At 55.7% G+C, this 26,068-nt stretch overlaps 11 protein-coding genes across 11 annotated transcripts; 3 read left to right on the top strand and 8 right to left on the bottom strand.

Moving 5' to 3' along the window:
- Positions 1 to 383: 383 nt before the first annotated feature.
- Positions 384 to 3,130, bottom strand: N656DRAFT_819674 (heme-dependent catalase; the record flags this gene model as incomplete). Its single annotated transcript, XM_064818406.1, has 7 exons — positions 384 to 623; positions 694 to 1,535; positions 1,597 to 2,167; positions 2,220 to 2,440; positions 2,493 to 2,515; positions 2,568 to 2,770; positions 2,843 to 3,130. The coding sequence occupies 7 exons, from the start codon at positions 3,128 to 3,130 to the stop codon at positions 594 to 596; spliced, it is 2,178 nt and encodes a 725-aa protein (XP_064672915.1). The 3' UTR covers positions 384 to 593.
- A 3,193-nt stretch (positions 3,131 to 6,323) lies between these two features.
- Positions 6,324 to 8,416, bottom strand: N656DRAFT_726802 (uncharacterized protein). Its single transcript, XM_064812579.1, has 2 exons — positions 7,435 to 8,416; positions 6,324 to 7,347 (listed from the first exon to the last, which is right to left on the bottom strand). Exons 1-2 carry the CDS (start codon positions 8,359 to 8,361, stop codon positions 6,640 to 6,642), a joined length of 1,635 nt encoding a protein of 544 aa, XP_064672914.1. The 5' UTR covers positions 8,362 to 8,416; the 3' UTR covers positions 6,324 to 6,639.
- Positions 8,417 to 8,614: 198 nt separating this feature from the next.
- N656DRAFT_843117 (DUF1682-domain-containing protein) lies at positions 8,615 to 10,885 on the top strand. The gene is made up of 3 exons (XM_064819073.1): positions 8,615 to 9,002; positions 9,185 to 10,082; positions 10,153 to 10,885. The coding sequence occupies exons 1-3, from the start codon at positions 8,924 to 8,926 to the stop codon at positions 10,523 to 10,525; spliced, it is 1,350 nt and encodes a 449-aa protein (XP_064672913.1). The 5' UTR covers positions 8,615 to 8,923; the 3' UTR covers positions 10,526 to 10,885.
- A 65-nt stretch (positions 10,886 to 10,950) lies between these two features.
- Positions 10,951 to 12,036, bottom strand: N656DRAFT_776458 (uncharacterized protein). Its single transcript, XM_064814641.1, has 4 exons — positions 11,699 to 12,036; positions 11,404 to 11,509; positions 11,228 to 11,330; positions 10,951 to 11,062 (listed from the first exon to the last, which is right to left on the bottom strand). Exons 1-4 carry the CDS (start codon positions 11,762 to 11,764, stop codon positions 10,990 to 10,992), a joined length of 348 nt encoding a protein of 115 aa, XP_064672912.1. The 5' UTR covers positions 11,765 to 12,036; the 3' UTR covers positions 10,951 to 10,989.
- A 346-nt stretch (positions 12,037 to 12,382) lies between these two features.
- Positions 12,383 to 14,203, bottom strand: N656DRAFT_704528 (uncharacterized protein; the record flags this gene model as incomplete). Its single annotated transcript, XM_064811189.1, has 4 exons — positions 12,383 to 13,400; positions 13,448 to 13,771; positions 13,837 to 14,103; positions 14,172 to 14,203. 4 exons carry the CDS (start codon positions 14,201 to 14,203, stop codon positions 12,383 to 12,385), a joined length of 1,641 nt encoding a protein of 546 aa, XP_064672911.1.
- Positions 14,204 to 14,683: 480 nt separating this feature from the next.
- N656DRAFT_766576 (P-loop containing nucleoside triphosphate hydrolase protein) lies at positions 14,684 to 15,406 on the top strand (the record flags this gene model as incomplete). Its single annotated transcript, XM_064813489.1, has 2 exons — positions 14,684 to 14,732; positions 14,814 to 15,406. The coding sequence occupies 2 exons, from the start codon at positions 14,684 to 14,686 to the stop codon at positions 15,404 to 15,406; spliced, it is 642 nt and encodes a 213-aa protein (XP_064672910.1).
- A 463-nt stretch (positions 15,407 to 15,869) lies between these two features.
- Positions 15,870 to 17,382, bottom strand: N656DRAFT_776456 (ribosomal protein S5 domain 2-like protein). The gene is made up of 2 exons (XM_064814640.1): positions 17,157 to 17,382; positions 15,870 to 17,083 (listed from the first exon to the last, which is right to left on the bottom strand). Exons 1-2 carry the CDS (start codon positions 17,318 to 17,320, stop codon positions 16,366 to 16,368), a joined length of 882 nt encoding a protein of 293 aa, XP_064672909.1. The 5' UTR covers positions 17,321 to 17,382; the 3' UTR covers positions 15,870 to 16,365.
- A 107-nt stretch (positions 17,383 to 17,489) lies between these two features.
- On the top strand, positions 17,490 to 18,704 carry N656DRAFT_776455 (Cwf15/Cwc15 cell cycle control protein). Its single transcript, XM_064814639.1, has 4 exons — positions 17,490 to 17,661; positions 17,723 to 17,799; positions 17,854 to 18,463; positions 18,520 to 18,704. Exons 1-4 carry the CDS (start codon positions 17,629 to 17,631, stop codon positions 18,571 to 18,573), a joined length of 774 nt encoding a protein of 257 aa, XP_064672908.1. The 5' UTR covers positions 17,490 to 17,628; the 3' UTR covers positions 18,574 to 18,704.
- A 75-nt stretch (positions 18,705 to 18,779) lies between these two features.
- N656DRAFT_704023 (Emopamil-binding protein) lies at positions 18,780 to 19,818 on the bottom strand (the record flags this gene model as incomplete). The annotated part of the gene is made up of 5 exons (XM_064811141.1): positions 18,780 to 18,862; positions 18,950 to 19,214; positions 19,304 to 19,440; positions 19,534 to 19,560; positions 19,614 to 19,818. The coding sequence occupies 5 exons, from the start codon at positions 19,816 to 19,818 to the stop codon at positions 18,780 to 18,782; spliced, it is 717 nt and encodes a 238-aa protein (XP_064672907.1).
- Positions 19,819 to 20,328: 510 nt separating this feature from the next.
- Positions 20,329 to 22,276, bottom strand: N656DRAFT_703408 (S-adenosyl-L-methionine-dependent methyltransferase; the record flags this gene model as incomplete). Its single annotated transcript, XM_064811099.1, has 2 exons — positions 20,329 to 22,014; positions 22,076 to 22,276. 2 exons carry the CDS (start codon positions 22,274 to 22,276, stop codon positions 20,329 to 20,331), a joined length of 1,887 nt encoding a protein of 628 aa, XP_064672906.1.
- A 372-nt stretch (positions 22,277 to 22,648) lies between these two features.
- N656DRAFT_835328 (WSC-domain-containing protein) lies at positions 22,649 to 25,821 on the bottom strand (the record flags this gene model as incomplete). The annotated part of the gene is made up of 3 exons (XM_064818747.1): positions 22,649 to 24,631; positions 24,689 to 25,019; positions 25,809 to 25,821. The coding sequence occupies 3 exons, from the start codon at positions 25,819 to 25,821 to the stop codon at positions 23,146 to 23,148; spliced, it is 1,830 nt and encodes a 609-aa protein (XP_064672905.1). The 3' UTR covers positions 22,649 to 23,145.
- Positions 25,822 to 26,068: the final 247 nt, after the last annotated feature.

The following is a 26,068-nucleotide window of genomic DNA, read 5'->3' as shown; positions in this document are numbered from 1 at the left end:
ATTAAACTAGGAGCATCTTACTATCACATACGACCATACCTACTGGAAAGCTCGGGATCCCGTCCGCTCTCCCCTAGATAAACCAGTAAGGGCCAGATTAGTAGTTGGGTCGGTGACGACCAGCGAATCCCTGGTGTTGTATGTTCTTTTTTTCCTATTTGTTAAACAACATCAATTCCCATTTTATTTCCACTTCTCTATTTTTGTACGGAGGCATTTGTTTTAGTCTCTTCTTTTCTTGCCCCCTTCAAGACTCGCCATCTGTTCCTGTCCACCCTAATTAGGTGCGACACATCTCACAGAAGGATCTCAAGAACCGACTTCAGGTTGCGCGATAATCTGCGCTTCAAAATTCTCAAAGGATAATCAGACCGGTATGGATCCTCTTGTCTAGGTTGAGAACTAGGCAAGCCACAAAACACGCCAATATCATGGGCGTGAGCCGTGTTTTCTTTCTAGGTTATTACTATATATCCGGGGGGCTTCCCCAGCTATACACAAACCGCTGCCCGCCTTCGTCGTGCGTAGTATTATCATTACTTCATGAATCCCTCCTCCCAAATCCCCACCCTTCAGAGAATCCCAGGACAGCTCTACTCGTCCTGAGGAAACCGATCGGTGAACTGTCACATCATGTTAGCCTACTCCTAGCCACGGACTGCAATACACTGCAAGTAAGGATAGAACACTCACCCTAAACCTGGCCAACCCCTCCTCGAAGCCCTTGACAAACGCCTCGACGCTGACGTTTCCAGCCTTCTGAACAAACACGCCCGCAGCGTTTTTACCGGTAGGCACACCGGCGCTCTTAAGAGCTTTCTCTCCGGAGCCCAGGCCGCCGATCGGCTTGCCCCATCGGTAGGCATCAAGGAGCACCTGGGCCGGCCTGCCGGCGGGGAAGAGCGGGGAAGCGGCACCGGCGCCCTCAAACAAACCCTCGGCGCCGTCAGCCACCACGACGCCATCAAACCCAGTGGCATCCGCTGCCGAGTATGTCTGGTCGACCCCGGCGGCGAGTGTCTCGCCGACGACCGTGACCACCAGGCCGTCCTGCGTCAGTCTCTGCTTGAGTTCGCTGGCTTGCTGCAGGGAGCTGTTAGCCCCGGTGCTGGCCAGCACGCCAACGCGCAGAGTCTTGATGGTGGGCAGGGTGAAGTTGAAGATGGAGATGCCGGCCGTGACATTGTTGTGGTAATAGGTCGGGTCGGGCGCGGGTGCTTCGAGCCCCAGGGCGGTGGCGACGCGCTTGGCCACGTCATTGCTGACCCGGTTCAGTTGGGCGATGACGTTTTGTTTGACCGCGGTGGACTTGAGATGGCTGGTTTCGAAGCGGATGGCGTTGATGAGGAACTGCTGCTCGACGGGTGTGAGGGAGTTGTAGAACAGCCGGGGTTGCGACCAGTGATCGTCAAAAGTGGGCGACTGCGCGCGGACCAGGCGACCATTGGCGATGCGGCCTGGGGTGGTGAAAAAGCCGCGTCCTGAGGTCTGGTTGGCTTGGAGGGGAAAGCCTTTGTTGAGGGTGTTCGGTGTGTCTTGAGACGTTAGTCTTAAGGTGTGCTTGGAGAAAAGAGGGCAACCATGACAATTGCTTACAGGGATGGACGTTGGTGTGGATAAAGCCCTGGCCAGCTCCGTCGCGGTTGTTGTTATGGATAGGGATGCGCGGCATATTGATTGGGAGCTGCTCAAAGTTGGGCCCCCCGTGACGGTTTAGCTGGGTGTCCAAGTACGAGAACAGCCGCCCCTGGAGCAGGGGATCCTCAGTGAAATCGATGCCGCGGACAATGTGGCCCGGCTGGAACATTGCCTGCTCGGTCTCAGCGAAGTAGTTGACAGGGTTGCGATCGAGCTTCAGCACGCCGAGCTTCGTGAGAGGAGCGAACTCCTCGGGGATGATCTTGGTGGGATCGAGCAAGTCGAAACCGAATGCTTCTGCCTTGTCCTCGTCGACGACTTGAACCGCAAGCTCCCATGACGGACCATTGCCCGACTCAATCGCGTCCCAAAGGTCCTGACGGTGGAAATCGGCGTTCTTGCCTGCGAGCACCTGAGCTTCCTCCCAAACTAAGCTGGCCTTGCCTTGGAGAGATTTGAAATGCCACTTGATGAGTTTGGACGAGCCATCGTCCTTTACGAACCGGAATGTGTGAACGCCAAAGCCGTCCTGGGGCCTGTCAGCAAGTCGCGCCGCTTGATAAGCTCGACAGGGACCTCACCATATGACGGAAGCTGCGGGGAATGCCGAAGCCAGCCATAGCCCAAAACAAAGTGTGCATGGTGCTTGGCTGTGAGCTGAAAAAGTCCCACGCCGAGTCATGGGCCGTCGCTGCTTGGGGAATCTCGTTGTCCGGGCTAGGTTTGACGGCATGAATAAGATCCGGGAACTGGATAGCGTCCTGAATGAAGAACACGGGGATGTTGTTGCCGACGATATCTGCTTGGGTTAGTTCCTCTCGGAAGCGGTCTTGAATGGCGGCCAATATGCATACCAAAGTTGCCCTCATCGGTGTAGCTGGTTTGGACGTCAGCTTGAGGCATATCGCTTCAAAACAATGGGAACTCACAAGCGAGTAGCAAAGCCATGGACATCCCTGGCGGTGTCCGCGCTGCCTCTGGAGCCAGCGACGGTAGAGAATCGGACGAAGACGGGTGTCTGCTTCCCAGCAGCATTGAGGAAGGACGCCGCTGTCAGGTTGCTCCAGTCGGCATAGCTGGTGAAAGTGCCATGAGCTCCTGCGCCCCGGGCATGAACAGCCCGTTCCGGAACCTTTGAAAGGGTACTATGTTAGTGTCTTGGGTTCTAAGGCATGTCCTTCCACAGTCGCGAATGTGTACCCACCCGCTCATGGTCGAAATGTTGGATTTTCTGGCGGAAGATGAAGTCCTCAAGCAGTGTTGAGCCCCTGATGCCAGCCTTCAAACTGGCCTGTTCCTCGATAGGGCCACCGACATCGGATGTCATGTAGCCGGCGCTGTCGTCGACCTTGTACTTGTCAAGGAAGTCGGACGACTGCTGACTGTCATCGCGCTTCTCCTTGAGGGCGGCTGGGTCGGCGAAGGGGCATGCGGCATTGACCAAGCCCAGCACGCTGCCGCATGCAAGCAGGGCTGCGATGCTTCGGTGCATCGTCGGAGGGAAGGCAGGTGAAGACGTTGCGGAGGGTGACACAGTAGGCGACCTCCAATATAGGACGGCGTGTTGGGCTTCGTGTGACTATGATTCCCGAGTCACCTCAAACTTTGTCGCTCAACGTCTTCTTCTTATAGACGGCAGGCATGGAAGCATCGGGAATGTGACGATGGGTATGTTGCCTCCACCACTCATAGGCCTTCCGTTGTGGGATTGGCAACCGAGGCAAACCAGTTGCAGGGCGGCCACGCCCGGGGTCTTAGCAATCCACCAACCCAATGCCACCGCTTGATGGACCACTTTCTAGGTTCTAGGTTGCGGTTGGGTGGTTCCTTCCTTCTGGATGGAATCTGGGTGACCGTTGGGGCCGTCGCTGCCAGGATCAGCAGGGTACTACTAGTAAGGTAAGGTAAGGTGTGTAATACAATATGTGCTGTTGGTACCTTAGTCCAAGCCGAGATCTGAGGCGCGTACCATCAATCTCCCGCAATCACAGGCTAGACCGTGTTCAAAGCCCATGTTGGCATAGGAAACGTTGAGAGTGGGAACTGGGAACATGCATTGCCTGGATGACACAGACGGATCGCTATTCGCCAGGAGCCGCCGACGCGATGCGAGAGAGATCACATCATGTCATACACCAGAATAGACGGTAGGTAAGATGCGCTGACTCCACATCGAAAAGACGCGTTCCATGTCCCGCGGCATCTAGTGTATTCGACCAAGGCCAAGATCGACGGTGAATCCTATCTCGGCTACCAGGATGGCCTGTCCTCGCCTCTGTATGTTAATATGTGGCAGCCCGCACGCGAGCCATGGGGACTGCCGACTCGTCCGGCGGGGGATCCAAGTCACCGGAGAGCCGTAACCTTCCTGAATGGCACGGCAGGTCAACGAGATATGCATCTGCGAGTGTTGGGTTGTCAATCACGGTTGTGTTGTTCTCCAGAGCTGCCTAGGAGCTGCCCTGGCTCGCCTCGGCGCCTGACCAGGCTTGAAAGGCTCTCGACAAGCCTCACGTTATTCTAGAGTATGCAGTATGGGCCAAATATCCCTTGTCTACAAGGGAGCAAAAACATGGAATCAAGGGACAATATCATCAGTGCCAAGTAGGCCCAATCGGACCGTGTCAGGGAAGATTTGTAGACATACGTAACGGACTCCATCCAGGATCCTATCCACAAGCCCGATGAAGAGCAAGGCATACAGTAAGGTGTTTGCGTTAAACATCGACTCTGAGCGGAGTCTCACGCAGATTTTCGTTGGGCTTGGCTCCGTGATGCTCTTGTCCGATATTCGGGGCACAGTCCAACAGGCGAATATAGTATTCGGGAAGAAGCGTCGGTACTGTGAAGTATAAGTGGAATTGGGTTATATCCGGAAAGTGGGATTCCAAAAGCGTTCTGCGGGGATTGAGTATAGATGCAACGTCTTTCTTGAGCCCCTTAATAAACTCCATATCGTCGGTCTGCCTCCCGTGTATTGCTACCACGGTGGTACTGCAGCTAGCCGAGCGAGCGTCTGCATTGCATCGACATCAGCTAGGCTCAGAATATACGTCTATGCGGGACATGAATGGGTGGATTGCGTGCATCGGTACTTTCTATCATAAGACAGGAAGGTGCGGTATAGAATCCGTATATTCTCGTGGACCACATCTGGGGATCCAGTTGAGTGGAAAATTTTCTCTTGCTAGCTCAGAGCGTGAAGATCTGTTGACTCATCGTGCTCTCGGTGTATTGTCGCGATATGCTACGGATATCGGAAGTATGTAGAAATGGATTCCCAGGTCCAAAGTGCCGCCCAGGATGGGGTCGAAGTCTCCCTCTACACGTGGAAATCGAAGACTCCCATCTGGTGGGATTCTAAAGCAGGGCATGACTGGGTAACTTGAGTAATGGATCTCCACATTCTGGGCTTGGATGGGTATGATGGGGCATTGAACGAGTTCAGTTCGCCGACTTTAGCAGTGCCGGAGTAACGCTGAGGGAATTGGGATGGAATCAACATTTCCCTGAACAGCTCATTCGCTCTTTCCTGCTCACCCGAGGAGCTTGCCAATTGAGTCTTCCTCAAGAATTGTTGTTTCCAAATCATCCCAACGAATTCCCTGCGGTAAGCTGCTAGCTTACGAATACATCGTCTGCCGTTGGAACCATGTTTGCGCTTGGCATGCAAAGCAAAGTCGCATATCACGCAGTTGTGAGGTCGGACAAAAGGCCGTTTGTGGCGGCGGCACCCGGGAGTTTTGGACGGGACTCGATTGTCCCCACAGCCGATCGCCAACGGCTAGACCGCTTTCGGCCAAGACGCCGGCTTGGCATCTTCATGTACCGGACAGGATCGGTGAAGCCACGCAACTTCACCGGTGCCTTGTTGATCCGGTCAGTTCAAACCTTCAAATGGGTTTGGAGGATGTCATTCTCCTAGTATTTCATTGAGGTACTGTATCGTTCTATGTAGGAATGTTGCAGCTTGTACACTAATCCAAGCTTCCTTCTCCGGATGTCTATCCCCAACTTCCATGTCCAACAAACTCTTCTGAATGAAATACGGTACCTAGACAGTTTCTAACATACGGATACCTCCCAGCAAATTCTCAACACCGATTGACTCGTGCCTTGAGCCAAAAAAAATATATATGGTATACAGTCTCTCGCATCGTCTTCGATGTTCCTGAGTATTTGCAAGGAAAAATTCATATCTGAACCCTTCGACAACATCGGACTCAATGTTCTCTTGAGGAGATGGAATCGATGAGTTTCCATAACCTTATCCTCAACCCGGAATTTCGTAAATTGGTGTTGTATTGTACAGTGGCTCCTGGGATCCAGCTACCACCACGCAGATCCGTTTTAGCACTGCAGTACCGTATGCATCCATGCAGTTCGCATGCGGTGCCACCCGACAATGCCGGCATCCCAAGTCGCCGGGGACCTTTCCGTCCAATGGGACTCTAGTGTTTGTGATGGAGAGAGTTGCACTGCGTTCGCGCCGGCGGCAACAACTGAGCCTCTGGAATGTCCTTGCATACCTAGGTATCTCTTGTCCAAACCCCTTATCCAGCGTCTGTCGTTCTATAATTAAAATTCTTTCTATGTAGGTGTACACATTTGTGGGTATCTTAAGCTGCAGCTCACCTGAAGTCGCAAATCCCCAAACCCAGAAGGAACACACCATACCCGCCCCCCCCCCTCACTTGACCTCCCGTGGGATCATGCTCACAGCTGCTCGAACGTGGCCGCATGTCCCTTACTCACTCGCTCACCCGGCGATCACCTCAGATTCTCGCACCCACCCTGGCTTCATCTCATCTTGCCTTCCTCCCCTCTTCCCCCTCTGCCTCTGGCCAGAACACCCTCATACCGCCCTAGTAGCATCCCATCATTTCCCCAGCTCCCCATGACCATGACCATGACCATGATCATGACCATGACCCTGCTCACCCTGCTGCTCACCACCACCAGTGCCACCACCGCCACAGCCAGTGTCCCTTTCCTCGCCGCCTAACCGACCCGACTATTCCCCTCCAACCAACTCCCATCCATGTCCCCCACAAGCTGATCTTCACCCACCCACCCAGCCTCAACCGCAAACCTGATAACCTCACCAGCACACGGAAATGACAGCACCCGCGGCGGGGCTTTGGGGTCGAGGTGTGTCCTGAGCTCGGCCGTTTCCCTCAAAAAGTCCTCCAGCTCGCGCGGGTCCTCGCCGCGGAAATGGCTCGTCAGGTACTCGTACAGGTACGCAAGCCACAGGACGTTGGTGTAAGGGTGGTAATCACGCCACGAGATGGCCTTGCCCTTGCCCTTGCCATTCAAGGCGTTCCGCGAGCGCTTAGGGTACGCCCCCGTCGCTGCGTGCTGCGCCGGGTCTAGCATTAGTGGAACTCGGTCTCCGTGGATCAGGAACGAGCGCATCGCCCGGTACGTGTTGGTTTGCAGTGGTGCGTGGGTTGACGTGAACAGGCTGAGGTCCTTTTCTAGGTCGTAGGCTACTACCGATGGGTTGGTGCTGCTGCTGTGTAGAGAGCTTGGGGACTGAGGTCGGTCTGGATACGGGTTGGTGGCGCGGGAAAGGCCGTAATCTAGAATGGTGATGTCTAGGCCGGAGAAACCAAATCGGAGTGGGCTCGAGGAAGACGAAAAGGGTTTCGTGGTTGCTGGCCGGACGCGGCGGATGCAGAGATTGCCCTCGTGTAGGTCGCGGTGCTATTGGGAGTGCGGTGAGCAGGGCTGAACCGCTGAAACCTTCCAAGGGTAAGGGGTGCTGATGGTTGGTGCGTGAGAGAGACTCACCTCAAACTGTATCAGATCTTCTGCCCGCGCCAGGGCAAGCGCCGTGTGGAGGAAGATGTCCCACACCTGGCTGATGGAGGTGAGCTCGAAATCTTCGAGGGCGGTGCCGGCGTCGCCCAGCTCGACGACTAGAAAGCGCGTCTCATCCAGGTACCGGCTCGGTGACGGGTAAAATTGCAGTCTGTCTGGGTCCTTGCGCTTCATCCGGCGATGGAATGCCTGGTGCGTCTGGAGCAGAGCCTTGGTCGCCTTGCCCTCCACAATATACCGCTCCTTGTAGACGACAAAACCGGGGATGTCGGCGAGCCACTCGGAGATGCGGAGTTCCCCTAGCATGTCGTCTTCCGAGTGCGGCTCCTCGTCTACCAAGCCCGATCGCTCCTGCGCTTTCGTCTGCGGCTTGATGGGCGACTTGAGCCGGACGACCTTGATAATGGAAGTACCGAGTTGGTTGGTGATGCGGTAAACCTCAGCGTACGAAGCCTCGGCTATCTTTTCAATGCGGTTGCCGGAGGGACAGAGGTCATCCCAGGTGAGAATCCTGAGGCCATCGAAAGATAAGTCTTCGTCTTGAAAGCTCTCTTCTTCATCGTGGTGTTCCTGTCTCTGTTGATTGTCTTCTGGCTGTCGGCAACTAACGGGTTCACTGCCAGAGGCTGCGCGTTCCCGGACTGGAGATGATGATAATAATTCGCTAGTCTGAGTGCCGGGACAATCGGCTGTCCATGCTGTTGCGTCGAGTGTGACGGATGCAAACTGTTGTGTTATGTCGGTCACCTCACCAAGCGGCTCGTTCTTTGCTTCCGGTTCTGATTCTGACGCCGCGTCCTTCTTAGTTGGACTCCTCGGCAGCTCTGCAAAAAGTATCTCGGCTCTCGTTTTGCGGGCCGACTTCCCATATCTGCGAAGTGTGGCTGTCCGCGACATGTCGCTTTCGAATTGCTGGAATTTGATTATATACAAATACAATACATTGTGTTTTATGTGGGCAGTTTGGTTTCCATTCCCTTCATATTCGTGATTCTGCGCAGTCTCACCTCCCTAATTTGTTGGTCTCGATTTCGGTTGTCAGGGGCAACCGAGAAAGGGGACGCTTTGCCAAGAATTCCAGGTTTCAGCATCAATCCGAAGGCTTGGAGGCAGACCTCAACCTTTTGATTCTGGACAACTTAACTTCTCCAATCATCGTTGCATCTTATGGAGCTGACCATAGTCCGGCCCTGCAGCACCAAATTTATGAAGGTTTACGTTCAGGTTCCTCCATGTTCTCGTTCTCGGCAGACTGCCCCGCGTCTGTTCCCCTGTTCAGGTAGGGAGCAGTGTGGGAACGATAACTTGGGGTTCAGCGCGATTGGAACCCGGGGTTGTGGATCCGCCTCCCTGCAGGGAGCACGGACGTCTTTTCTGGCGTGGGTAAAATTGGCGTTGGGCAACCGGCGATCTCACGCACGTAACGACCTGGGAACAGCGCTCAGCGGGACGCGACACCATGGCCAACGTGCTCAACAACCTCTTTGGAGGCAAGAAGTCCTCGGCGAGCCCGGATCCTGCACAGGCCGGCGACTCGGGTAAGCAATTGATATTCTTTGCTAAACTATCCAACCATCTGCTTCTGCGTTTCGCTGGCAACTGCCCCAAACCTCAGACTTAGCACTGTGGGATGGCCATATATTGAACCCCTAAACCCATTGGCAGTACAAAACCTTGGGCTTCTTGCACGACAAGCTGCTGACAACGCTGGAAACTACAGACTTTGCAGATTTCTCGCAAAGTGCCGACCCGTCGCCGGTCCCCTTCTCGCCGGCATCGAATACGCTTGGCGGTGTCCAGCCCCAGCAGACGCTCCGTCCCTACACGAAATGGTACAGGATACACGAGCGCCATACCTGGTCTGACTTCAAGGCCGAAGGCATTATCCTGTCTGTTATTGCCGTCGCCTTGATCTTCCACCTTATCGGCGCTCGCTTGAACCGCACCAAGGCCAAAAAGTGGATCCGTGACCATGCCAACACCCTGACGTCGGAATTCGCTCTTGTTGGCTTTGCGGGCGTGCCCCCAGCGGTTGCCGACAAGAAGGGTGATGAGCTTGTGCAGGCCCTGGCCGATTCAAATGCTCGTCAGGGCGAGAGCCTCCTCAAGGAGAAGAGCCTGTTCGAGTTCGCTACCTACGCGACCGGCCGCGCCAATGTCGCCTTCCTCGACGTGAAGCTCACGCTTATGAAGCGCTTCAATCCGCTGACCACCCTGGCTGAGACCGCCCTGGGCTTTTTCATCGACAGCTTCCCCCAGCCGCAGGACGTCGTAGAGGCTACACTATACCCCTTCGATGGCAAGGAGGCATCCATCGTCCCCGGCCTTCCCGGTGCCGCCGAGCTGCGTTACAAGGACGGCAAGAGCTCCTTTGACGGCTTCGTGTGGGCCATTGTCCACAAGGAGTGCATGAAGCAGGTCCGCGACGACCGCTACGATGTCTCGCTTACCTACACCAAGGATAACGCCAAGCTCCCCAACTGGCTGACTGTTATGAGCGAGAGCGCTGAAATTACCGACGCCCTGCTCACTCCCGAACTAGCCAAGGCCGTTGAGGCCGCCGGCGACCTTCTTGAGTACCTTATCGTCTCAGACCAGCCGATCGACAAGCCCAAGACGTGAGCGCTCTCCTTGCTGGCTTTCTACCCCCGTCCCAGATAGATACTAACAAGGCAATCGGAAACAAAGAATCGACGAGACCACCCCGCGCAAGCGCATTTTCCTCAAGTACCGCATCCCATCCAACAACGACTACACATCGCTGCTGCCCATCTTCAAGTACTTTGTGCGCATGACGGACCAGCTGGCCCAGCTGGCCCACTTCCGGCCGGCCGTAATCAAGAAGGTCAAGCAGATCCGCGAGGAGGTGGTCAAGCAGATCCAAAAGGCCGACGAGACGAGCAAGGCCGAGGAGCGCGCCCTGGAGCGCGAGCGGGCCAAGAAGCTCAAGCGCGACCAGGAGTTGAACGCATTGGATGCCAAGGGCCAGAGAAAGTACCTTGAGAAGGAGAAGGAGAAGGAGATGAGGCGGAACGTCAAGAAGCAGACTGCCAGGGCATAGTGGGCTGGTGACTGGTAAAGGTAGAAGGGATAGATGCGGGTGGAGGGTGTGACTCTGGGGTGGGGCGGGGTTGGTTTGGGAGGTTTGGTTGCTTCGGCTGACGGTATTCTGTACGCTTCTTTCTGTACGCCATATTTTAGGGGGATAAGTAAAAGTCTATAATGAGCTGTCTCTGGATGAGAGCCGGTGTGTCTTGTGTGAGACTGCTTCCCCGACTGCGGCTGCCCATTGGGGTCTCATCTGCCATAGATGCTCGGCAACAATAGATGAGATAGCGGTCATAGGGCTGAAGTAAGGTACTCATAATGGAGAAAAGGACAAATTATGAATACCTAAGTACCCAGCAACGTTGTGAGAATGACGGTACCGAAAGTGGTAATTAGGACATATATTACTACAAGACCATGAGCTACTCTCAGACGAGAGGTAACCTCTTGGTGACTTCGCTCCATTCAACGACCGATTCACTGTCCGTCCTTGGCCAGAATCTCCTCGACGCGCTTCACCTTCTGTTCTGCCGTCTGGGCCTTGTCGGTCCTTTTGGGCGGGAAAGGGTCAGATCGAGTCAGCCTTGTCTTGATATTCCTTTGTTTGTTTGTTTGCTCGTTTTACATGGTCTTACATGTCGATAAGGGGTAGAATGGCAGGGAACGACAGATCGGAACAGGGTGGATATGAATAAGGGGTGCAACAAATACTCACCGAGTGCCAGCCCGCATCGACGTCTGCACTCGCACGGCGCCCGTCTTGTGAACCACTGTGTGGGCTTGTCCGATGACTTTCATCACGTCGTCCCAACTGCCTTCTGTTGGTTGGGCGAGCGATGTGTTAGTAACGGAAAAGGAGGGGTAAGGGGAGGGAAAGATGTGATAACATGCCAACCGTTGTCCCGGCCGAGTGCATGGTGTAGCTGAGTCCGCTGGCCTTGAGCAGCTTTTGCACCTCGGCCACTTCCTTCGCGACCGAGGGGTGACCGGTGCCAACCTGGTTTTTGTTTTGGTCAGTTTGGGGGCGCCACTGACATGAACGGATGTGCGAAGCTAGGTGTTGAAGTGTGGAGAGGTCGAGGGAACTGTCAAAGTGGGAGAGGGGGGATTGGCCAAATGATGGATATCCAACAGGCTTGATTAAGAATCTAAGAGAGACAAATGTATGCAAAATGGCAATACTTACAGGAACGAGACAAAAGTCAACATAGCACCTAGCAGGTGTCTCAACCTTGGAATAATCGGAGACCATTGTGTCACTTTGTCTGGAGGACGATAAGCGTCTTACGGTTGAGGAATACGATGATGCTGCGTGAGAAGCGCTGCGCAGAGCAGAGCAGGTGAAGGAACGGAGCTGGCAAAGAAGCTGTTTTCGAGAGGCCGGCCTAAGTAATGGCATTGAAAACATCTCCTGGCAAAGCTTGTTGAGAGGAGGGAGGGGTAATGTCGTAGTTGTTTCGTGGGTTTGGTGTAAGTGGGAGTCCCACTCCGTCGCTAAGATGGATTGTTTGCGACACAATTACCAGGTGTTCGGGGAATGCTACTGCGTATCCGTACATAGATTGCCGATCGCCGGTTTCTGTCTGGCCGTTTTCAGATGGAGAATCCACCGGTAACGTTTCATTTAAATGTTTCCCGCGTATGAAATGCGCTAGCCCCCGGGCCGTCCCGTCTTTTCTCATATCTTCGTCAGACCCATCACAACCAAAACCCCATTTCCCCAACTTCCAGACATGTGAAGACGGGAATGAACCAATACTCCAAACTCTCCTTATAAAGCCATTCATCAATGCCCAAATTGCGCCGCATTCCTAACTCATGCCTAACCATCCCGAAAACCCACCGAGATAACTGCACCATATGTGTATGCTCACCGTGAGATACACTCGGCTCCAAAGACAGCAGCGCTGCCAACGCCTAGCCCTCCCAAGGCCGTCAAAGCCCAGGCTAGTGAAGCAGGTTCCCAGTCAAACTCATCATCCGGAACGACGTCGCCAAGGCCAACTTCTGCCTTGACTTTCGGAGAAGGCTCGTAAGTCTCGTCATCAGTTGTCCCCTTCTGATCTTCCAATCCTGGTCCCGGCTCCGGCTCGATCTTGATCTTCCGCGGACGGCCTCGGCGTCTCGGTGTGTGGTGTAGAGGGTCGGCCGCCTCCTTGGTGTGAATGCCGGGCACAATCGTCCTGGCAGGTAGGTCCCGGTTTCGCAGGGACATGGAGGGTGCAGATGTTGGCTTCTGCGGCTCTTCGTGAACGGAGTGGTCGAACTTCTGAGTAGTCGTCATCGGCGCGTCACCGAACGGAGAGGCTGGCGTAGTGTGGATCGGCGATACCGATTGGATCATCTTGCTCACATCCACTGCCCGGACGGCTGCCCAGAGACCAAGGCTCAGAGCGCATAAGAGCACGTCCTTGCCGACGGCGGCAACAGCAGGGTGGTCGGCCATGGAGCCTAGGACTTTCTCGATAGCTGTCGCGCTCCGCTCCCATTTGGACCGTTTCTCCGTATCGAAGGGTATCTTGATGCTGTGCCGATGCTTGTAAGACCCTGGAAGATTGTAGTATAGGCTAGTTACGGTGCTCCTGGCGTGGAGTAGAGCGCTTGCCATGGTCATGGCGTTGTAGAGCTTGGTAATGCTACGGTAAGCATCGTGCGGGTCCGGGTGGACGGTACCCCAGGATTCTGGTATAATCATTGGCAGCACCAGGGGTGCGAGGGTCAGGATGTTGTTTACTGTTGCTGCTGTTGCGAACCGTGGCGTTCCTGCCGCATATGGGAGCCAGACGGTGGCGGCATATTTGAGAAACAAAGGGGCAAGAAGCGCAGGAAGCCTGGGGCACCAGTTCCCGGACTTTTGCGGAAACAGCTGATCCAGGATGTTCGGGGAACTGTCTACGTCAACACGCGAACTCTGGTGCGAGTCAGGGCAACATACCTCGACTCCCGAGTTAGGTTCGCGGATGGGTTCAAGAGCAAGGCGATATAGAAGAGGTTTTGAGCAAACGACAAATTGACGTAAATAGATAGTAGAGCATAAGCCCAGAGGTGCGGGATTCTGCGTCGGCGCCCTTCGATTGCTAGCAGCGTGGTAAAAGCGGCTTTTGCAAGCTCCGATTGCTGACCCCACCACTGCCTCCGAGGCTTCTCGGCGACAATCTCGAGGGCGTCCATATAGACGGGCGTATCTCTCAGCCAACGTCTCAGCTGCAGGCTAGCTGCAGTGGCATTGTTTGTACTTGACTCGTGGCTCCCAAATAGTCTAGCGTGGCGCGTTAGGAACGACCTGTCGAATAGTAGAAAGATTGAGTAGTAGCCGATACATACGAGGTTGGAACTTCGATTCCCCTCTCGGAAGCCCACACCTTGTAGGAGAGCGAGGCATGGTTCCAAGCTGATGTAATAGCGAACACCAGCCCTAGCGCGGCGAGGCTTCCAAAGGCAGTTGTGAGCTTTGAGCGCTGCGCGATGCGGTGTCGTGTATCTTGAGCAGGGCCCAAGGCTTGGTGTGACTGGTAAAGGCTCCTTCCAACGGTGTATGAGAGATAAGCGGCTGCCGAAACGTGCGATATTGCCTGAATCAGAGGCCAATAACTGGGGAGTCGCGTGGTCAGTCCTCACGTACTGGGCCGAGACAGTCAATGACACAGTTCTACACATACCCTGGCTCTTCGTCAATGGCAACAGGTGCCATTTTCACCAAAGTGGAGAGTTTGCAAAATCACTCAGAGTCCTGTCACGGAGCCATGAAAAAAAGTTATGAGCGTAAATATATATGGGATGGTTGAGACTGAGAGAAGGAACGCATACGCTTGTGGAATAACACATCGCATGCTATGACGACACAATTCGGCCTCTTTATCTTATCAAGAGCCCGGCTGGCCCCACCAGGGCTGAAAATTACCGCCAACATGATCTCACGGTACGTTACACAGCATCTTTATTGTTCACTGTACGGACTACGGAGTACATAAGAAGATGGAATGTTACATTACAAGATATCGGCACGGCTCGCTCTGCAGCGCTAAATATAGCGCTATGCCCGCTGTTGGTAAACGGTTGGCTTCCCCAGAGTCCAGACTGTCAACATTCGCAACCCGAATCCATCTTTCCGCCCGGCAGACGCCCGCCACCGGCTATTGCTCAACCCAGACCTACACCAGCGAGAGACAAAATGTACCACCTCGCCAAGGGCCTCTACCGGCTGGCAACAAGCAAGGAGGGTAAGCTAGCACCTGCTTCTTTTTCAGACTCTTTTCATGGAACGAGCTTCTAACCGCGACTATTAAAACCAAACGAAACAGAATACTCCGTCCTCCTCCTCGGCCTCGACAACGCCGGCAAAACCACGTTCCACGAGCAGGTCAAGTCCATCTTCTCGCCGGACAAGCCCGAGCCGCGGCTCAAGACGGTGCCCACGGTCGGGCAAAACGTCTCGACCATCGTCCTACCAGACATGTACCTGAAGCTGTGGGATGTGGGGGGCCAACTGTCGCTGCGCAAGCTCTGGCAGAGCTACTACGCGTCGTGCCACGCCATCGTCTTCATCATTGACAGCACCGACATTGGCGACGGCAGCCTCGACCACGAAGACAGCTCCGGCCGCCTGGAGGAGTGCCGGCTCGTGCTGGAGGACGTGCTGCAGAACTCGGAAACCGAAGGCGTGCCGCTCCTGATCCTGGCCAACAAGCAGGACCGCGAGGACTGCGTTGAGGTGGTGCGCATCAAAGAGGGGCTGGTGAAGAGGGTGTTCGAAGGCGAAAAGTCCGGGGGAATCCGGGATTCGAGGGTGCTGCCTGTTTCCGCGCTGACGGGGACCGGAGTGCAGGAGGCGATCGACTGGGTCCGGTCAAGGGTCAAGTGGAATAAGGAGAGTCGCCCCCCGGTCATGAGGTGATTGCAAGCAATGTGAAGGGTGACGCCCCGCGTTGGACACGACGGCGGGTTTCTATCATCGAACGCGACCGGTGCAGGGTCTATGGGAGACGAATGGTCGGGGACGGACGACCTCAGAGCTCTCATTTCATCGCTTGGCGCGGCTAGGCTCAAGGGGAGGCTGGTATCACTCACAGCTTCTTACCTATTCAGTGATTCCGTGGGGACTACGGAGTCTAGCTCGTTTAGCCACAGCCTTGATTCCACGATCCCAAAGAGACGGATGCCAGGACTGCCTGCTAGTTCGCCCTGCAGAAAGATTAGCGGTTGAGGATCACTACCAGCCGGAAACCAAGGACAATTCGGGGTTCGGCCCCTGGGCGCAACTTCTCGGCCAACTCATTCGCAGTTGCAGACATCTTGCGCCGCCATCGCCATGAAATGAAGGACTACAGGGTTCGTGGTATACTATGAATGGATACCTCGGGAGGATGGTGTATCTTCATGATGCTTGTTTTTGCGGCAGCCTGATGCTACCGGCGTGCGCATACTAAGCGCAGAGAGGATAGACCAGATGCCTGTCCTAGACGGTCTGTCTGCGGCCATCAAATCTCCAAATCCTGGCGCTACAGAGGACTTGCTGTCTCCCAGTGTGACCGGTGCAATTCCCACTCCCAGCTCGCCCATTTTAGTTCTTATGCCCCTATTTAGTCCAGCAGACTGGGAGAACTGTGACCTGCTTCCCAGTCCCGGCAAAACCACTGAAGATATGAATGTCCTTGTGGCGCATTCTAGCGGCAGAATCTTGGTCGCCTGGTCGTCGGCGGCTTGAGCACACCGGTTGGACTCATTGGTCCCAATCGGTTACCCCAAGAACCGCCACTCTTAGTTCAATGTCAGGGCTTTCGCAATGGCTCGACGGGCCGTGAGCGTATCCTAACGCCCGCCCTCTCCATATCTATCCTCAGGTGTCTTGTACCCTCATCTATCGTTTTCCGCCTTCAACTCGGCCATCAAGCCCCCTTTATCCCTCCGCTTGAGATCCTCGGCCAGCTTCCTATCCACCAAGGCCGAGAACTCCTTGGCCTTGGTCAGCGCCACACTGGTGCACTGCAGCAATGCGACGGCCTCGACGGGGGTGCCGCCGAGCTTGGCAATCTGGCAGATTTCGCCGTGGCGGTTCAGGCTGATGGTGCAGCTGGCGACGCGCACCTGCTCCTCAAGCCAGGTGGCGTCGAGCACGGCAATCTCGCCTTCCTCGCCAAAGAAGCTCCAGGTGACGCAGAAGGGCGAGTGCAGCCAGCTGAGGGGCACGGGCTCGCGCTCGGCGGGCGTGTAGACGGTCAGCACGCCGCCCTCGATGCTCGTGTCGGGCTTGCGGAAGTGCCGCAGGCTGGCCACCACGGCCAGGCACGCCGCGTCGATCAGGTTGCCCCCGTGCGACAGCACGTGCACGTCGACGCGCACCGACCAGCACTTTTGCCCGGCCACCAGGCACAGCGATTCCGTGTCGAGCGCGCCCGACCGGCGGATTGTCTTCTCGAGCAGCCGCGAGAGCAGGACTTCGGTCTCGGTCGGTCGATTAACCTCGAAGGATGGAGCCGTCATGGGGCTGAGCTCGGTCGCGATGGTGAAGATGCCGTCGAGCGGCCGGTCGGCGTAGGGAACTGTTACTTCGGCTGAGGCTTTGGCGAGAACTCTAAGAAGGAGGGTGAGTGGTTAGTTCAAAGCCTTGGGTTCCATCGAGATGGGTTCTTTGTGTAAGCTTGTACCTCGTCTTGCCCAGTGTCACGTCGGCGACGCCATACTGGTCTCCGAAGGTAAGTTCCAGCGGGCGGTACTGATCAAACTCGCGGCCGTCGAGCCGGAGGTTTTCTTGGAGTGCTTGTAGCACAAATTGCTTCTCACTTAGTGACGGCTCAGCTTCCCGTGGCATTTTGGATTAGAATGCGGTCTTGCTTTGCAAGGGGGACCGTTGTGGAAATAAACCGTCGTTTCTCAAGCTCTTAGCTCTGGAGGGGCGACATTCTGCCGATTGTGACCGCCTGATTTTGTGAATTCTGCCGGTGCACCATTGGCGGTCAAGGCACCTACAGTACCGTACAGGACCGTCCCCAACCTATCCACCTTGCCTCGCGCACCTTGCGAACCCATCAACAGACAACCTATACTCGTATATTCTCACATTGGAACTGGACAACGCTCTTTCTCTAAATAGACGGGAAACTTAATTGGCAGCTCAAGATGACTACAGCACATAGACCTACGTTTGACCCGGTAAGCCCCGAGGAATCACAATGCTTTTCCTCAGCGACCCGCTGACAGTCGCCCCCCACAGGCCCGCGGCAAAGAAGCCCTTCGAGGACCAGCCTATCACCAGCGCCTTCTTCCTGCATACACGCAGTTGAAATTTCGGTATGCGCCGCACCTTCTGACATGCCTATACCTTGCGACCACTAACGATGGTAGACAACCCGGGCAAGGCGGCGAGGCCGACCGAACAACCCGCGACCTGCGCGCCGAGCTCGAGGCCGCCGAGGCAGCACACTACGCCAAGCTCAAGGGCGCTCCCGTCCCCGGCGCGTCAGCATCCGAGAGCAACGGCCAAGGGTCATCGGCGACAGCAAAGCGGCCGCTAGCGCTAACCTCCCGGTCCGGAGGCGATGACGTCGACGGAACATCTCCACCAGAAGGAGACGAAGACGACGAAAGCCCCGAAGCCAAACGACGGCGGATATTAGAGGAATCGCGCGACATAGACGCCGACGACAGCGACGAGGCCGGGGAGGACGATGACGACGACGACGAAAGCAGCGACGAAGACGACAGCGACGACGAGGAGGCGGAGCTGCAGCGGGAGCTGGAGCGCGTCAGGCGCGAGCGGGCCGAGAAGAGGGAGCGCGAGGAAAGGGAGCGGCAGGCGGCCGAGCAGGAGGCGCGCGAGCGCGACATTGCCCTGGGCAACCCGCTCCTCAACAAGCCCGATTTCACCATCAAGCGACGGTGGGACGATGATGTGGTGTTCAAGAACCAGGCGAGGGGGACGGAGGAGAAGGGTAAGAGGAAGGAGTTCATCAATGTGAGTGGTTTTCCTGGGTTTGACCTTCCCGGGTTGAGGTGCTAACGATGTGGAAGGATCTTCTCCGTTCCGATTTCCACAAGAGGTTTATGAACAAGTATGTGCGATGAGCATGCTGGCGAGCGGAGCGATACCCCTGGGAGGTTTGGTGGGAAACTGGCATGTGTTTATAATATGTCTCTGGGATTCACAAGCGGTACAGTCTACGAATAGACGAGACGGCATTCGCCCGGAACTACACATTACATATTATGCGCATCTTCCTGCGTGCTCTATACCCATTGAGACTTGTTCTTACTATCAGGGTCCCTTCCCGTCATCTCACTTTCTTCCGCTCCTCTGCCCGCCCAGCCGCGGCGAAGGCTCCCTGAATGGCTTTCGCACTTTGAAGCAGCAACACTATCCCTCCAACCGTCAGCCCCTGTTTCCCAGTCTTCCTTACACCCTGCATCTTAGCACCAAACTCGAGCAAGAAGATGGACTCACCGCACGGAACCACCGCCCAAGGCGCGTTCATGCCCGCAAAGTATCCCCAGTAGTACAGCGGCTCGGGCCGGCTGTACGACAGGCCACGCATGTGCTCTGCGAAGCCGCAGGTCCCGTAGTAGAGCGCTACGCCGTACAGGTGGCCCACGCAGACGACTGTCTGGAGGAGGTGTCGCGTGCCGTGATACCTGCCGCTGGTGCTGCCGGGTTTGGAAGACAAGGCGATCAGGAGCGCCGTGAGCAAGGACAGCGGACCCCAGGTCAACTTTTGGTTTTGGTTAGTCTTTTGGGGCTGGTACCTTACTTTCTACTTCGAAGGCAAACCAGTTGGGGGTGGGAGGTCCAAGTACGTACGGTTGTGAGCGTCTCGATGCACAACATAAACGGGTCCGAGGTCATGTAGCGCGAGTCCGAGAGGGAGTATTCCTTCCACAGCTGGGCAAAGAGGGATTGCGAGGATGTGATGGAGGCATGGTTGAGGACGAAGTAGCCTGTTTTTTTTGAATTTCAAGTAGTCAGGATAGGGGTAAGTAGTAGGCGGGGGGCTGGGGCTAGGGAGGTTGTTGTTTGTAGGTGTAGTGGACCTTCGAAGAAGCAATGGAGGAACCCGCCTGCAGCAATTAGGTTACTACTTTATCTAGGGTGGTCGAAAAGGGGGACTTACATAGCACAAACCAGCCGATGGCCAGTTGTTCGGCCTTTTTCAGGGCAGGGTTACACCATCTTGCGAGGGAGATGCACCCGAGCAGGAATACGGCAATAATGCCGCCAAACGCCCCTGTGATGACGAGGAGAGGGGCGCTATTGGGAACATATCCCGGGACTGCAGAGTCCTGCGGGAAGTAAGGGTGACTTTGCTTATCGGGCATTGTTTTCACCTAGCATGATGCTGGGAACTTGAAGAAGCTACCTGATTTGAGCAAAAGTCAGGACAGGAGGGATGGGAGATCAAAACCGGTGTTGACTGCCAATGACAACCAACGCTGCGACGAGGGCGGCTTGACAGCAAAAGTTAAGCACCGTGTCTAGTCTGCCAACATCGGCGTTTTTGCAGAGGATCACGGATTTTTGTTGATGCTGTATGTACAGAATTGGCGAACTGCTTGTTGACCTTGGCCGGTTTCTACATAGAAGTTGGGGAACTTCTTGTCCGTGCCATCCCTGGGCTACAACGGGTACTGTACAGTCCCCGAGAAGGTAAGATCAAACGACTCCCTAGAGTCCCGCCTCCAACGACGTCTACGCATTGTTGACAGATATGTAGTCTGTTCAAAACTTCAAAAGCCCTTAAGCACTCGGTAGGGCACCCAACAGAGCCAGAGCCTTTCCTCGGTGACATCCAGCATAAGCCCACTGCGACAATACATTCACACCACATACTAGTCGTCAAACCCTCCCCATTCATCATCATCCCCTCCTTCCTCCTCCTCTTCCTGCTCCTCAACCCTATGCCTCTTCAACCTAGGCATGCCGTCTGCATTCCTGATAATCCTCCCCTGCGCGTCTTTCTCAAACGGCCCATCGCCGTCATCACCATCCCCATCCTCCGCGAACCTCAACTCCATAGGAAAGCCATCATTCTCATCCTCCTGCAAAGCAAACGCCCGTTCCCCAGTGCTCTTCAAAAACGGAATACCATCCACGTCCCTGGCAATCCTCCCCCGTTCATCCCGTAGAAATGGCCCATCCGGATCCCCCTCCCAGTCCTTCTCAACCCCATCCCTAACAAAGCAGGCCACGAAAAACCCCATAACCCCCATGCCATCCCCAGCCTCAGCTCTAACGCACCCTTCCAGCGCGGTACTATCCATTTCCATCCCATCCTCACCACCGGACGTGGAGGAGGAAGAAGAAGAAGAAAGAGGCTGCCCACGAACAGGCCACTCAGCCATGCCACGGACCTGTTCGTCGCGGCGCAGCACACGCCAGCCTCGGCGGCGGGCGACGTCGGAGCGCAGCGCCGCGGCCACGACCTGCTCGTTCTCTTCCGCGTGGATGGAACAGGTCGAGTAACTGACTTTCTTTGCCACGGGGAAGGACAGCGCGTGGACCACCATGGCCAGCTGGAAGCTTGCTAGCGCTGAGAGGCGGGTTTGCAGGTCCTTTTCCGACTCTGGTTCTGTTGTATCTGTTCCGGGTCCCGGTTTCGGTTCGGGTCCGGTTTGTTTGACGTCTGCGCGCCGTTTCCGTTTTCGGGATTTGCTGTTGTTGTTGTTGTTGTTGCTTGCGTCGCTGCTGGTGGATGGCGGGTTGGTGAGGGCAGGGAGGTGGAACTGGGGCGCGTCGTCCCGCCCGACGATGCCGCTTCCCGAGCAGCTCGGATCCAGCAACAGGGCGCCGACGTTGCGAAACTCAGGGGAGTTGGGGTCGGTCTCGAGAAAGTCGTGGCCCGGATAAATGACCGTGACGCTGTCTGAGCCTGCGGTCCTGACCATCTTCTCGAGGGTCTTGGCCCGCTGCTTGTCCTTCTCAAAGGCAAAGATCTTCTGGCCTCGTGCGAACCCTCTCTCGTGCAGAATCGCGGCCAGATGGGTCGTCTTGTTCCCCGGGGCGCTGCAGGCGTCGATGATGTCGCCGTCTTCGGGCCGCGGGTCGAGCAGGTAGGCCGGAAAACAGGAGGCTTTATCCTGGAGGATGATGGCACCGGATTTGTAGGCGCTTGTCTTGGTGAAATCCGTCCCTGGCGAAGCAGCGACGAGATTGGGGACGTGAGCGTCGAGGCAGATCAGCTTTCTGCCTGCTGAAGCAGGGGACATGACATCGGCGATAGTCGGCACAATCTCAAACCCGTTAAAGGTCGTGTCCAGCTGCTCGTCGAGAGAGCTCTTGATAGCGTTTACCCTGACCCATCGCGGATGAGCAGGCCCCAGTTGGGCGTCGACCATCGCCTTGAGCGCGTCAAGAGTAGGGCATTTTCTCCTTAGTCTGGCCCGGGTGAACTCGGATTGTAGCCGTACTCTGTGCTTCTCGACCGAGGCACGCAGACCGTGAGACGCGGGGAGTGCGATGCCGCCTTTATTGAGCAACAAGTCGTGTGTAAGCAAAATGGAGAGGACTGGTGAAAGCTATCTGGTGTTGGTAATTTTCTTCAAAAGGTATATTGAAGGGTCAAGTATGTGAAGATACCTTGCGCTCGCGCTGCAGCAGCTGGGTATTTTCAACTACCTCCTTCAGTACGGCACTCCACTTGCTCGCTTCAAACGCAAGAGCGTAGACCTGGGCGGGCGGCGATTTGAGGTCTTTGTTACCAAAAATCCTCGACTTCAGACTGCCACCGTGGGTCGACGGACCCGTCAAGATGGTGGCTGTTTCATGGTAGAGGGACATGGCAACGACCTGGAAGTGATCTTCTTTTACAATGTTCTCAGTCGAGTCCAGGACTTCACCTAGCCAAACGTGGTGCCAAACTAGGTTTGCATGGCAATCCCTCTTAGGTAGTTTGTTTCTTGAAGTGAGGAGTTGGCGGAGTTGAGCATGATCTCCTGAGCTTGAAGAGGAAAGAGTGACTTATGCTCTGGATCAGTGAAATCCACATTATGACTTAGATGGTAAAAATCATCGTTCGGGGTTAGGGTTTCTACACTGAACCACCACTCATCATAAAGTTCATTCACTCGAGCATCGAATCTACCCTCCACGAGCAGCAAATGTCATTTGTATGGTATGCTTCAAGTATCCAAGACAACGCTTGTTAAAAACCTCCCAAATCACTCCGCCGCTCAAAACCGGCGGCGAAGGTCCAGGGGCGCGAGTGTCCGCGTACCCCAAAAGAATAAAAATAATCATATACATGTGTAGAAGTGAAGATGATGGACATGTGCTCGGAACCCAAGTTCACTCCGAGCCGGCGACGGCCCGTGAGACCAACCAGATTCTGTCCAAAAATGTTGTAAGTTCGTGTCGTCATGAATCCCAGAAACTGTTTTCCCACCGCCAATCAAATGGATCTAGCGCCTGTCTTCTACCCGTGCCCTGCCGTGTGGAATGGATATGATGGATGCACGGCGAAAGGGGTCCCCATATATGAAATGCTCCTGGCCTAATCCCTCTAACCTGTTTGTCCCCAAGGTATCCTGAAACTATAGCGAGCAAATACAGAAGCTCCGTCTCAGCCAAGATGGAGCGAGAATGTGTATACAAAATCGAAAAGGATGGAAGAAAGAGCCCACTAGATGGCCGCCAAAGCCGCAGAGCATCTATCTCCTGTGGCGGGAGGGTATCCGCGCATGGCGCATGTAGTGATTGTGCTGGTGCGCGCTTCGCTTGGAAACGGAGGGGGCAGCGCCGCCCTTGGTGTAGACCGAGAGGGCCCAGTCGCCGCCGCACGTCTCGCTGGCCTGGCCCTTGCACGCCATGCTGCACTTGGACTCGTCCAGCTTATCGGCCGTCGTCAAGCTGTTGCCGCAGAAGCACTCGCCGCCGTACTCGGTGGCGGCGACGCTGAAGCCCTTGGAGGCGCAGTAGTTGACGCACGCAGTATTGCTGACCGACCCAATGTTGGGCAGGACCTTGCCGTTGAGTACCCGGCTGCTCGAATCCTTGTAGCACCCGACGTACTTGAAGTCGGCAATCTGGGCACCGGCTTTGCTCACCTGCGTAGGGGCAGGGCCGCTAGCGCCCTCGTACACGGTCGCTGTCGCCCACGCAGTAACTGTCTGCCAGACCGTCTTTGTCTTGCCGTGAACGACGGTGGGTTGTGGTTGAAGAGAGGGCGAGCCAGTGGCGACCCCTTCAGCGTGAGAGGGGCTTGGCTTCTCACTTGAAGCGGGTGCCGCAACGTTCGAGCTTGGTGCAGGGGCCGCACTCGAAGACGGCAACTCCGTCTCGACGGCAGCAGCGGACTTGGAGGTTGATGTCGACTTTGTCTCGACGACAGGGGGCTGACTGGCAACCGGCGAAGAGGGCACTGGTGCGACAACATCGCCGCCGCCAAGACCCCAACCGGCAAGGGGGTTGTTCCCGGGCAGTTTCTCCAACTTGCCATCGACCTGCTCGTCGACAGGGCACTCAATGTTGCAAGAGCTGCTGCCATCGTTGACGCCGTACTTCAGACCAGGGCAGCTTTCGAGGCCGGCGTGGCCAGCGTCGCAGGTGTCGATGATGTGCTGCAGCTCCTCCTCGTCCCAGCCCGAGATGAAGTCGGCGTGGGCCGAGAAGCCAGTGGTGTCGCCATTGGCAAAGACAAACGGACTCGCCTTTCCAATCAGCTTCTCGAACCGAGGCTTCAGGGCGTGCGTGTCCCAGTACGTCTCGAAAAACAAGTGGGGCACGTGGATCCAGCCAGGGGGGCAGTTTTGCTTGCCGCCGGCAGCGGGCGTGGGGAACCGCATGTTGTTCTTATAGTTAGTCAAGCCGGCTGAAGGGTCGTAGCACGAGGGGAAGTGCACGTCGACACGCATGGGTGAAGCGTATCCATCGCAGTCCTGGAAAGGGAATCCGATGCCCGAGCCCTGGTTGTTCGGATCTTGAATACCGGCCATGGAGCCATCAGAGTTCGCGGGCCAGCTGGGCGGGTTGAAACCCGAGCGAGGGCACGTAATCTGGACCGGCTGCACGGGACCCTTGGAGGGGTCCAGCTGCGCAGCGCCAGATTTCGAGGGGGCTGACCTCAGCTGGGCGTTCCCGCTCACAATTTGCAAGCCAAGAGGGAAGGCCTTGATGTCGTCGTCTGTGGGCTCAAAGCTAGGCGAAACTCAGCTCGCGTCCTTCCATCCACAACAGAACGGCCCAGAGACTTACAAGTAGTAGACGTTCATGTAGAAGAATTTGACCTGCTCAAGAAGGCCGGTGTCGGGATCCCGGAAGTAGAGAGTTGGGAACCAGTAGGCGCTGAGGTCGGCCTTAGGCTTAGCTGTAGTGCAGCTGGACTGTCTCAAGGACTCGCCCGTGACATTGGGACCAAAGTTGCTTGCACCCATGACGGTGTGGACATGGGCTGAGGGACCGCCAGGAGAAACAATGGGATCGAGGCGGCATGTGGTCAAAGGACCATTTCCATAGTGATGGAGTACGGCAAAGGTGCGCTTGTCCTTGGCGGCAGCAACCGAGGCCACCAAGGCCGCTAGAACAACTGAGAGACGCATCGCTCAGGTTTCGCTAACAAGGTTTCGGGGGAAGAGTTGTATGGGTATCGTTTTGGGGTATCGTTTTGATCGACAGATAAGTCACTGGAGCCGTTCTCCTCAAATGACGCTGGCAATGATAATTTGAGTCGCTGGGACTGAGAGAATGGGATGCCTCGAGGTGCCAACACCAGTTGTCACCGGATAACGTTTTCTAGCAACGGGCTGTTGGCAGCTTTTTGTTCACCTGTCTTCGGGATATCCAACGGAGGTGTGAAGTCGAGACCGGCAGCTCGTGCGAGAGAAAAAGAACTGGATCGTGCTAAGCAGGCTCAGCAGCTCAATTTTTGAATGGGAAAAAGGAATGTGAAGCAAAGCGCTGATGCGCGAGCAGAAAAGGAGAGACTGGCAAAAGGTGCCGAGAAGGGAACGTCTGAAAGCCCAGCGACAAGTTGAGAGAGAAGGAGGGTGGGGGAGGGGGGAAGAGAGAGAGAGGACCGGAACCGCGGCCGGATGAGATGGAAGCCCGGTTTATAGCAGTTGTGGCACCCAGGCCTCAGCTGAATGGTGATGAAATCCGCTCATCTGCATGGGCTCGTTGGCACGTCTTGGCAGGCACAATTTGGCTGGTGTGGATGTGGATGTGCTGGGACGTGGTCAGGGCGGACTCCTCCATCCTTGCAACCCAGGCCTTTGATCTTCACAGGGTCACAGCTTCTAACCTATCATGGTAGCATGCTACGTAGAGGAGGGGGGCCCAGAACATGGGTCTTCTTTTGCCCCTTTCACGCAGTTACACATCGCCAACATGTTTGGCAATTGACGGTTGGTAAGACGACGTTGAGTGAATCTCAACCTCTCGCTAGGAGACGTCAAGAGGTGAGATGAATGAGCGTGGAAGACGCTGCGGTGAAGTGAGCGACAACAGGTTGAACTACCGTATGGAGTGATCACTTAGTACACGTGTAAGTGAGGGGAGACGGGAAACGAAGGCGGAGGGCGGCTGGCAAACGCCCAGGCCCACCAGGGTGCATCGGTATCGGCGGAAAGCAGATCC

This window comes from Canariomyces notabilis (genome assembly GCF_033297395.1).
Source record: "Canariomyces notabilis strain CBS 508.74 unplaced genomic scaffold N656scaffold_4, whole genome shotgun sequence".
NCBI classification, from domain to species: Eukaryota; Fungi; Ascomycota; class Sordariomycetes; order Sordariales; family Chaetomiaceae; genus Canariomyces; species Canariomyces notabilis.
This window is presented reverse-complemented; position numbering and strand designations above follow the sequence as displayed.

Excerpts from the sequence above, each read along its gene's own strand:
- N656DRAFT_726802 (XM_064812579.1), bottom strand. The coding sequence starts at position 8,361 with ATGTCGCGGACAGCCACACTTCGCAGATATGGGAAGTCGGCCCGCAAA. Across the intron at positions 7,348-7,434 it reads AAGATCTGATACAGTTTGAG|CACCGCGACCTACACGAGGG; the intron begins GTGAGTCTCTCT and ends CACTCCCAATAG.
- N656DRAFT_776456 (XM_064814640.1), bottom strand. The coding sequence starts at position 17,320 with ATGCCACGGGAAGCTGAGCCGTCACTAAGTGAGAAGCAATTTGTGCTA. Across the intron at positions 17,084-17,156 it reads GTGACACTGGGCAAGACGAG|AGTTCTCGCCAAAGCCTCAG; the intron begins GTACAAGCTTAC and ends CCTCCTTCTTAG.
- N656DRAFT_843117 (XM_064819073.1), top strand. The coding sequence starts at position 8,924 with ATGGCCAACGTGCTCAACAACCTCTTTGGAGGCAAGAAGTCCTCGGCG. Across the intron at positions 9,003-9,184 it reads TGCACAGGCCGGCGACTCGG|ACTTTGCAGATTTCTCGCAA; the intron begins GTAAGCAATTGA and ends TGGAAACTACAG. Across the intron at positions 10,083-10,152 it reads CCGATCGACAAGCCCAAGAC|AATCGACGAGACCACCCCGC; the intron begins GTGAGCGCTCTC and ends TCGGAAACAAAG.
- N656DRAFT_776455 (XM_064814639.1), top strand. The coding sequence starts at position 17,629 with ATGACTACAGCACATAGACCTACGTTTGACCCG. Across the intron at positions 17,662-17,722 it reads ATAGACCTACGTTTGACCCG|GCCCGCGGCAAAGAAGCCCT; the intron begins GTAAGCCCCGAG and ends CGCCCCCCACAG. Across the intron at positions 17,800-17,853 it reads TACACGCAGTTGAAATTTCG|ACAACCCGGGCAAGGCGGCG; the intron begins GTATGCGCCGCA and ends TAACGATGGTAG.
- N656DRAFT_776458 (XM_064814641.1), bottom strand. The coding sequence starts at position 11,764 with ATGGTCTCCGATTATTCCAAGGTTGAGACACCTGCTAGGTGCTATGTT. Across the intron at positions 11,331-11,403 it reads CTCGGCCGGGACAACGGTTG|AAGGCAGTTGGGACGACGTG; the intron begins GCATGTTATCAC and ends CCCAACCAACAG. Across the intron at positions 11,063-11,227 it reads TCGATGCGGGCTGGCACTCG|GACCGACAAGGCCCAGACGG; the intron begins GTGAGTATTTGT and ends CCCGCCCAAAAG.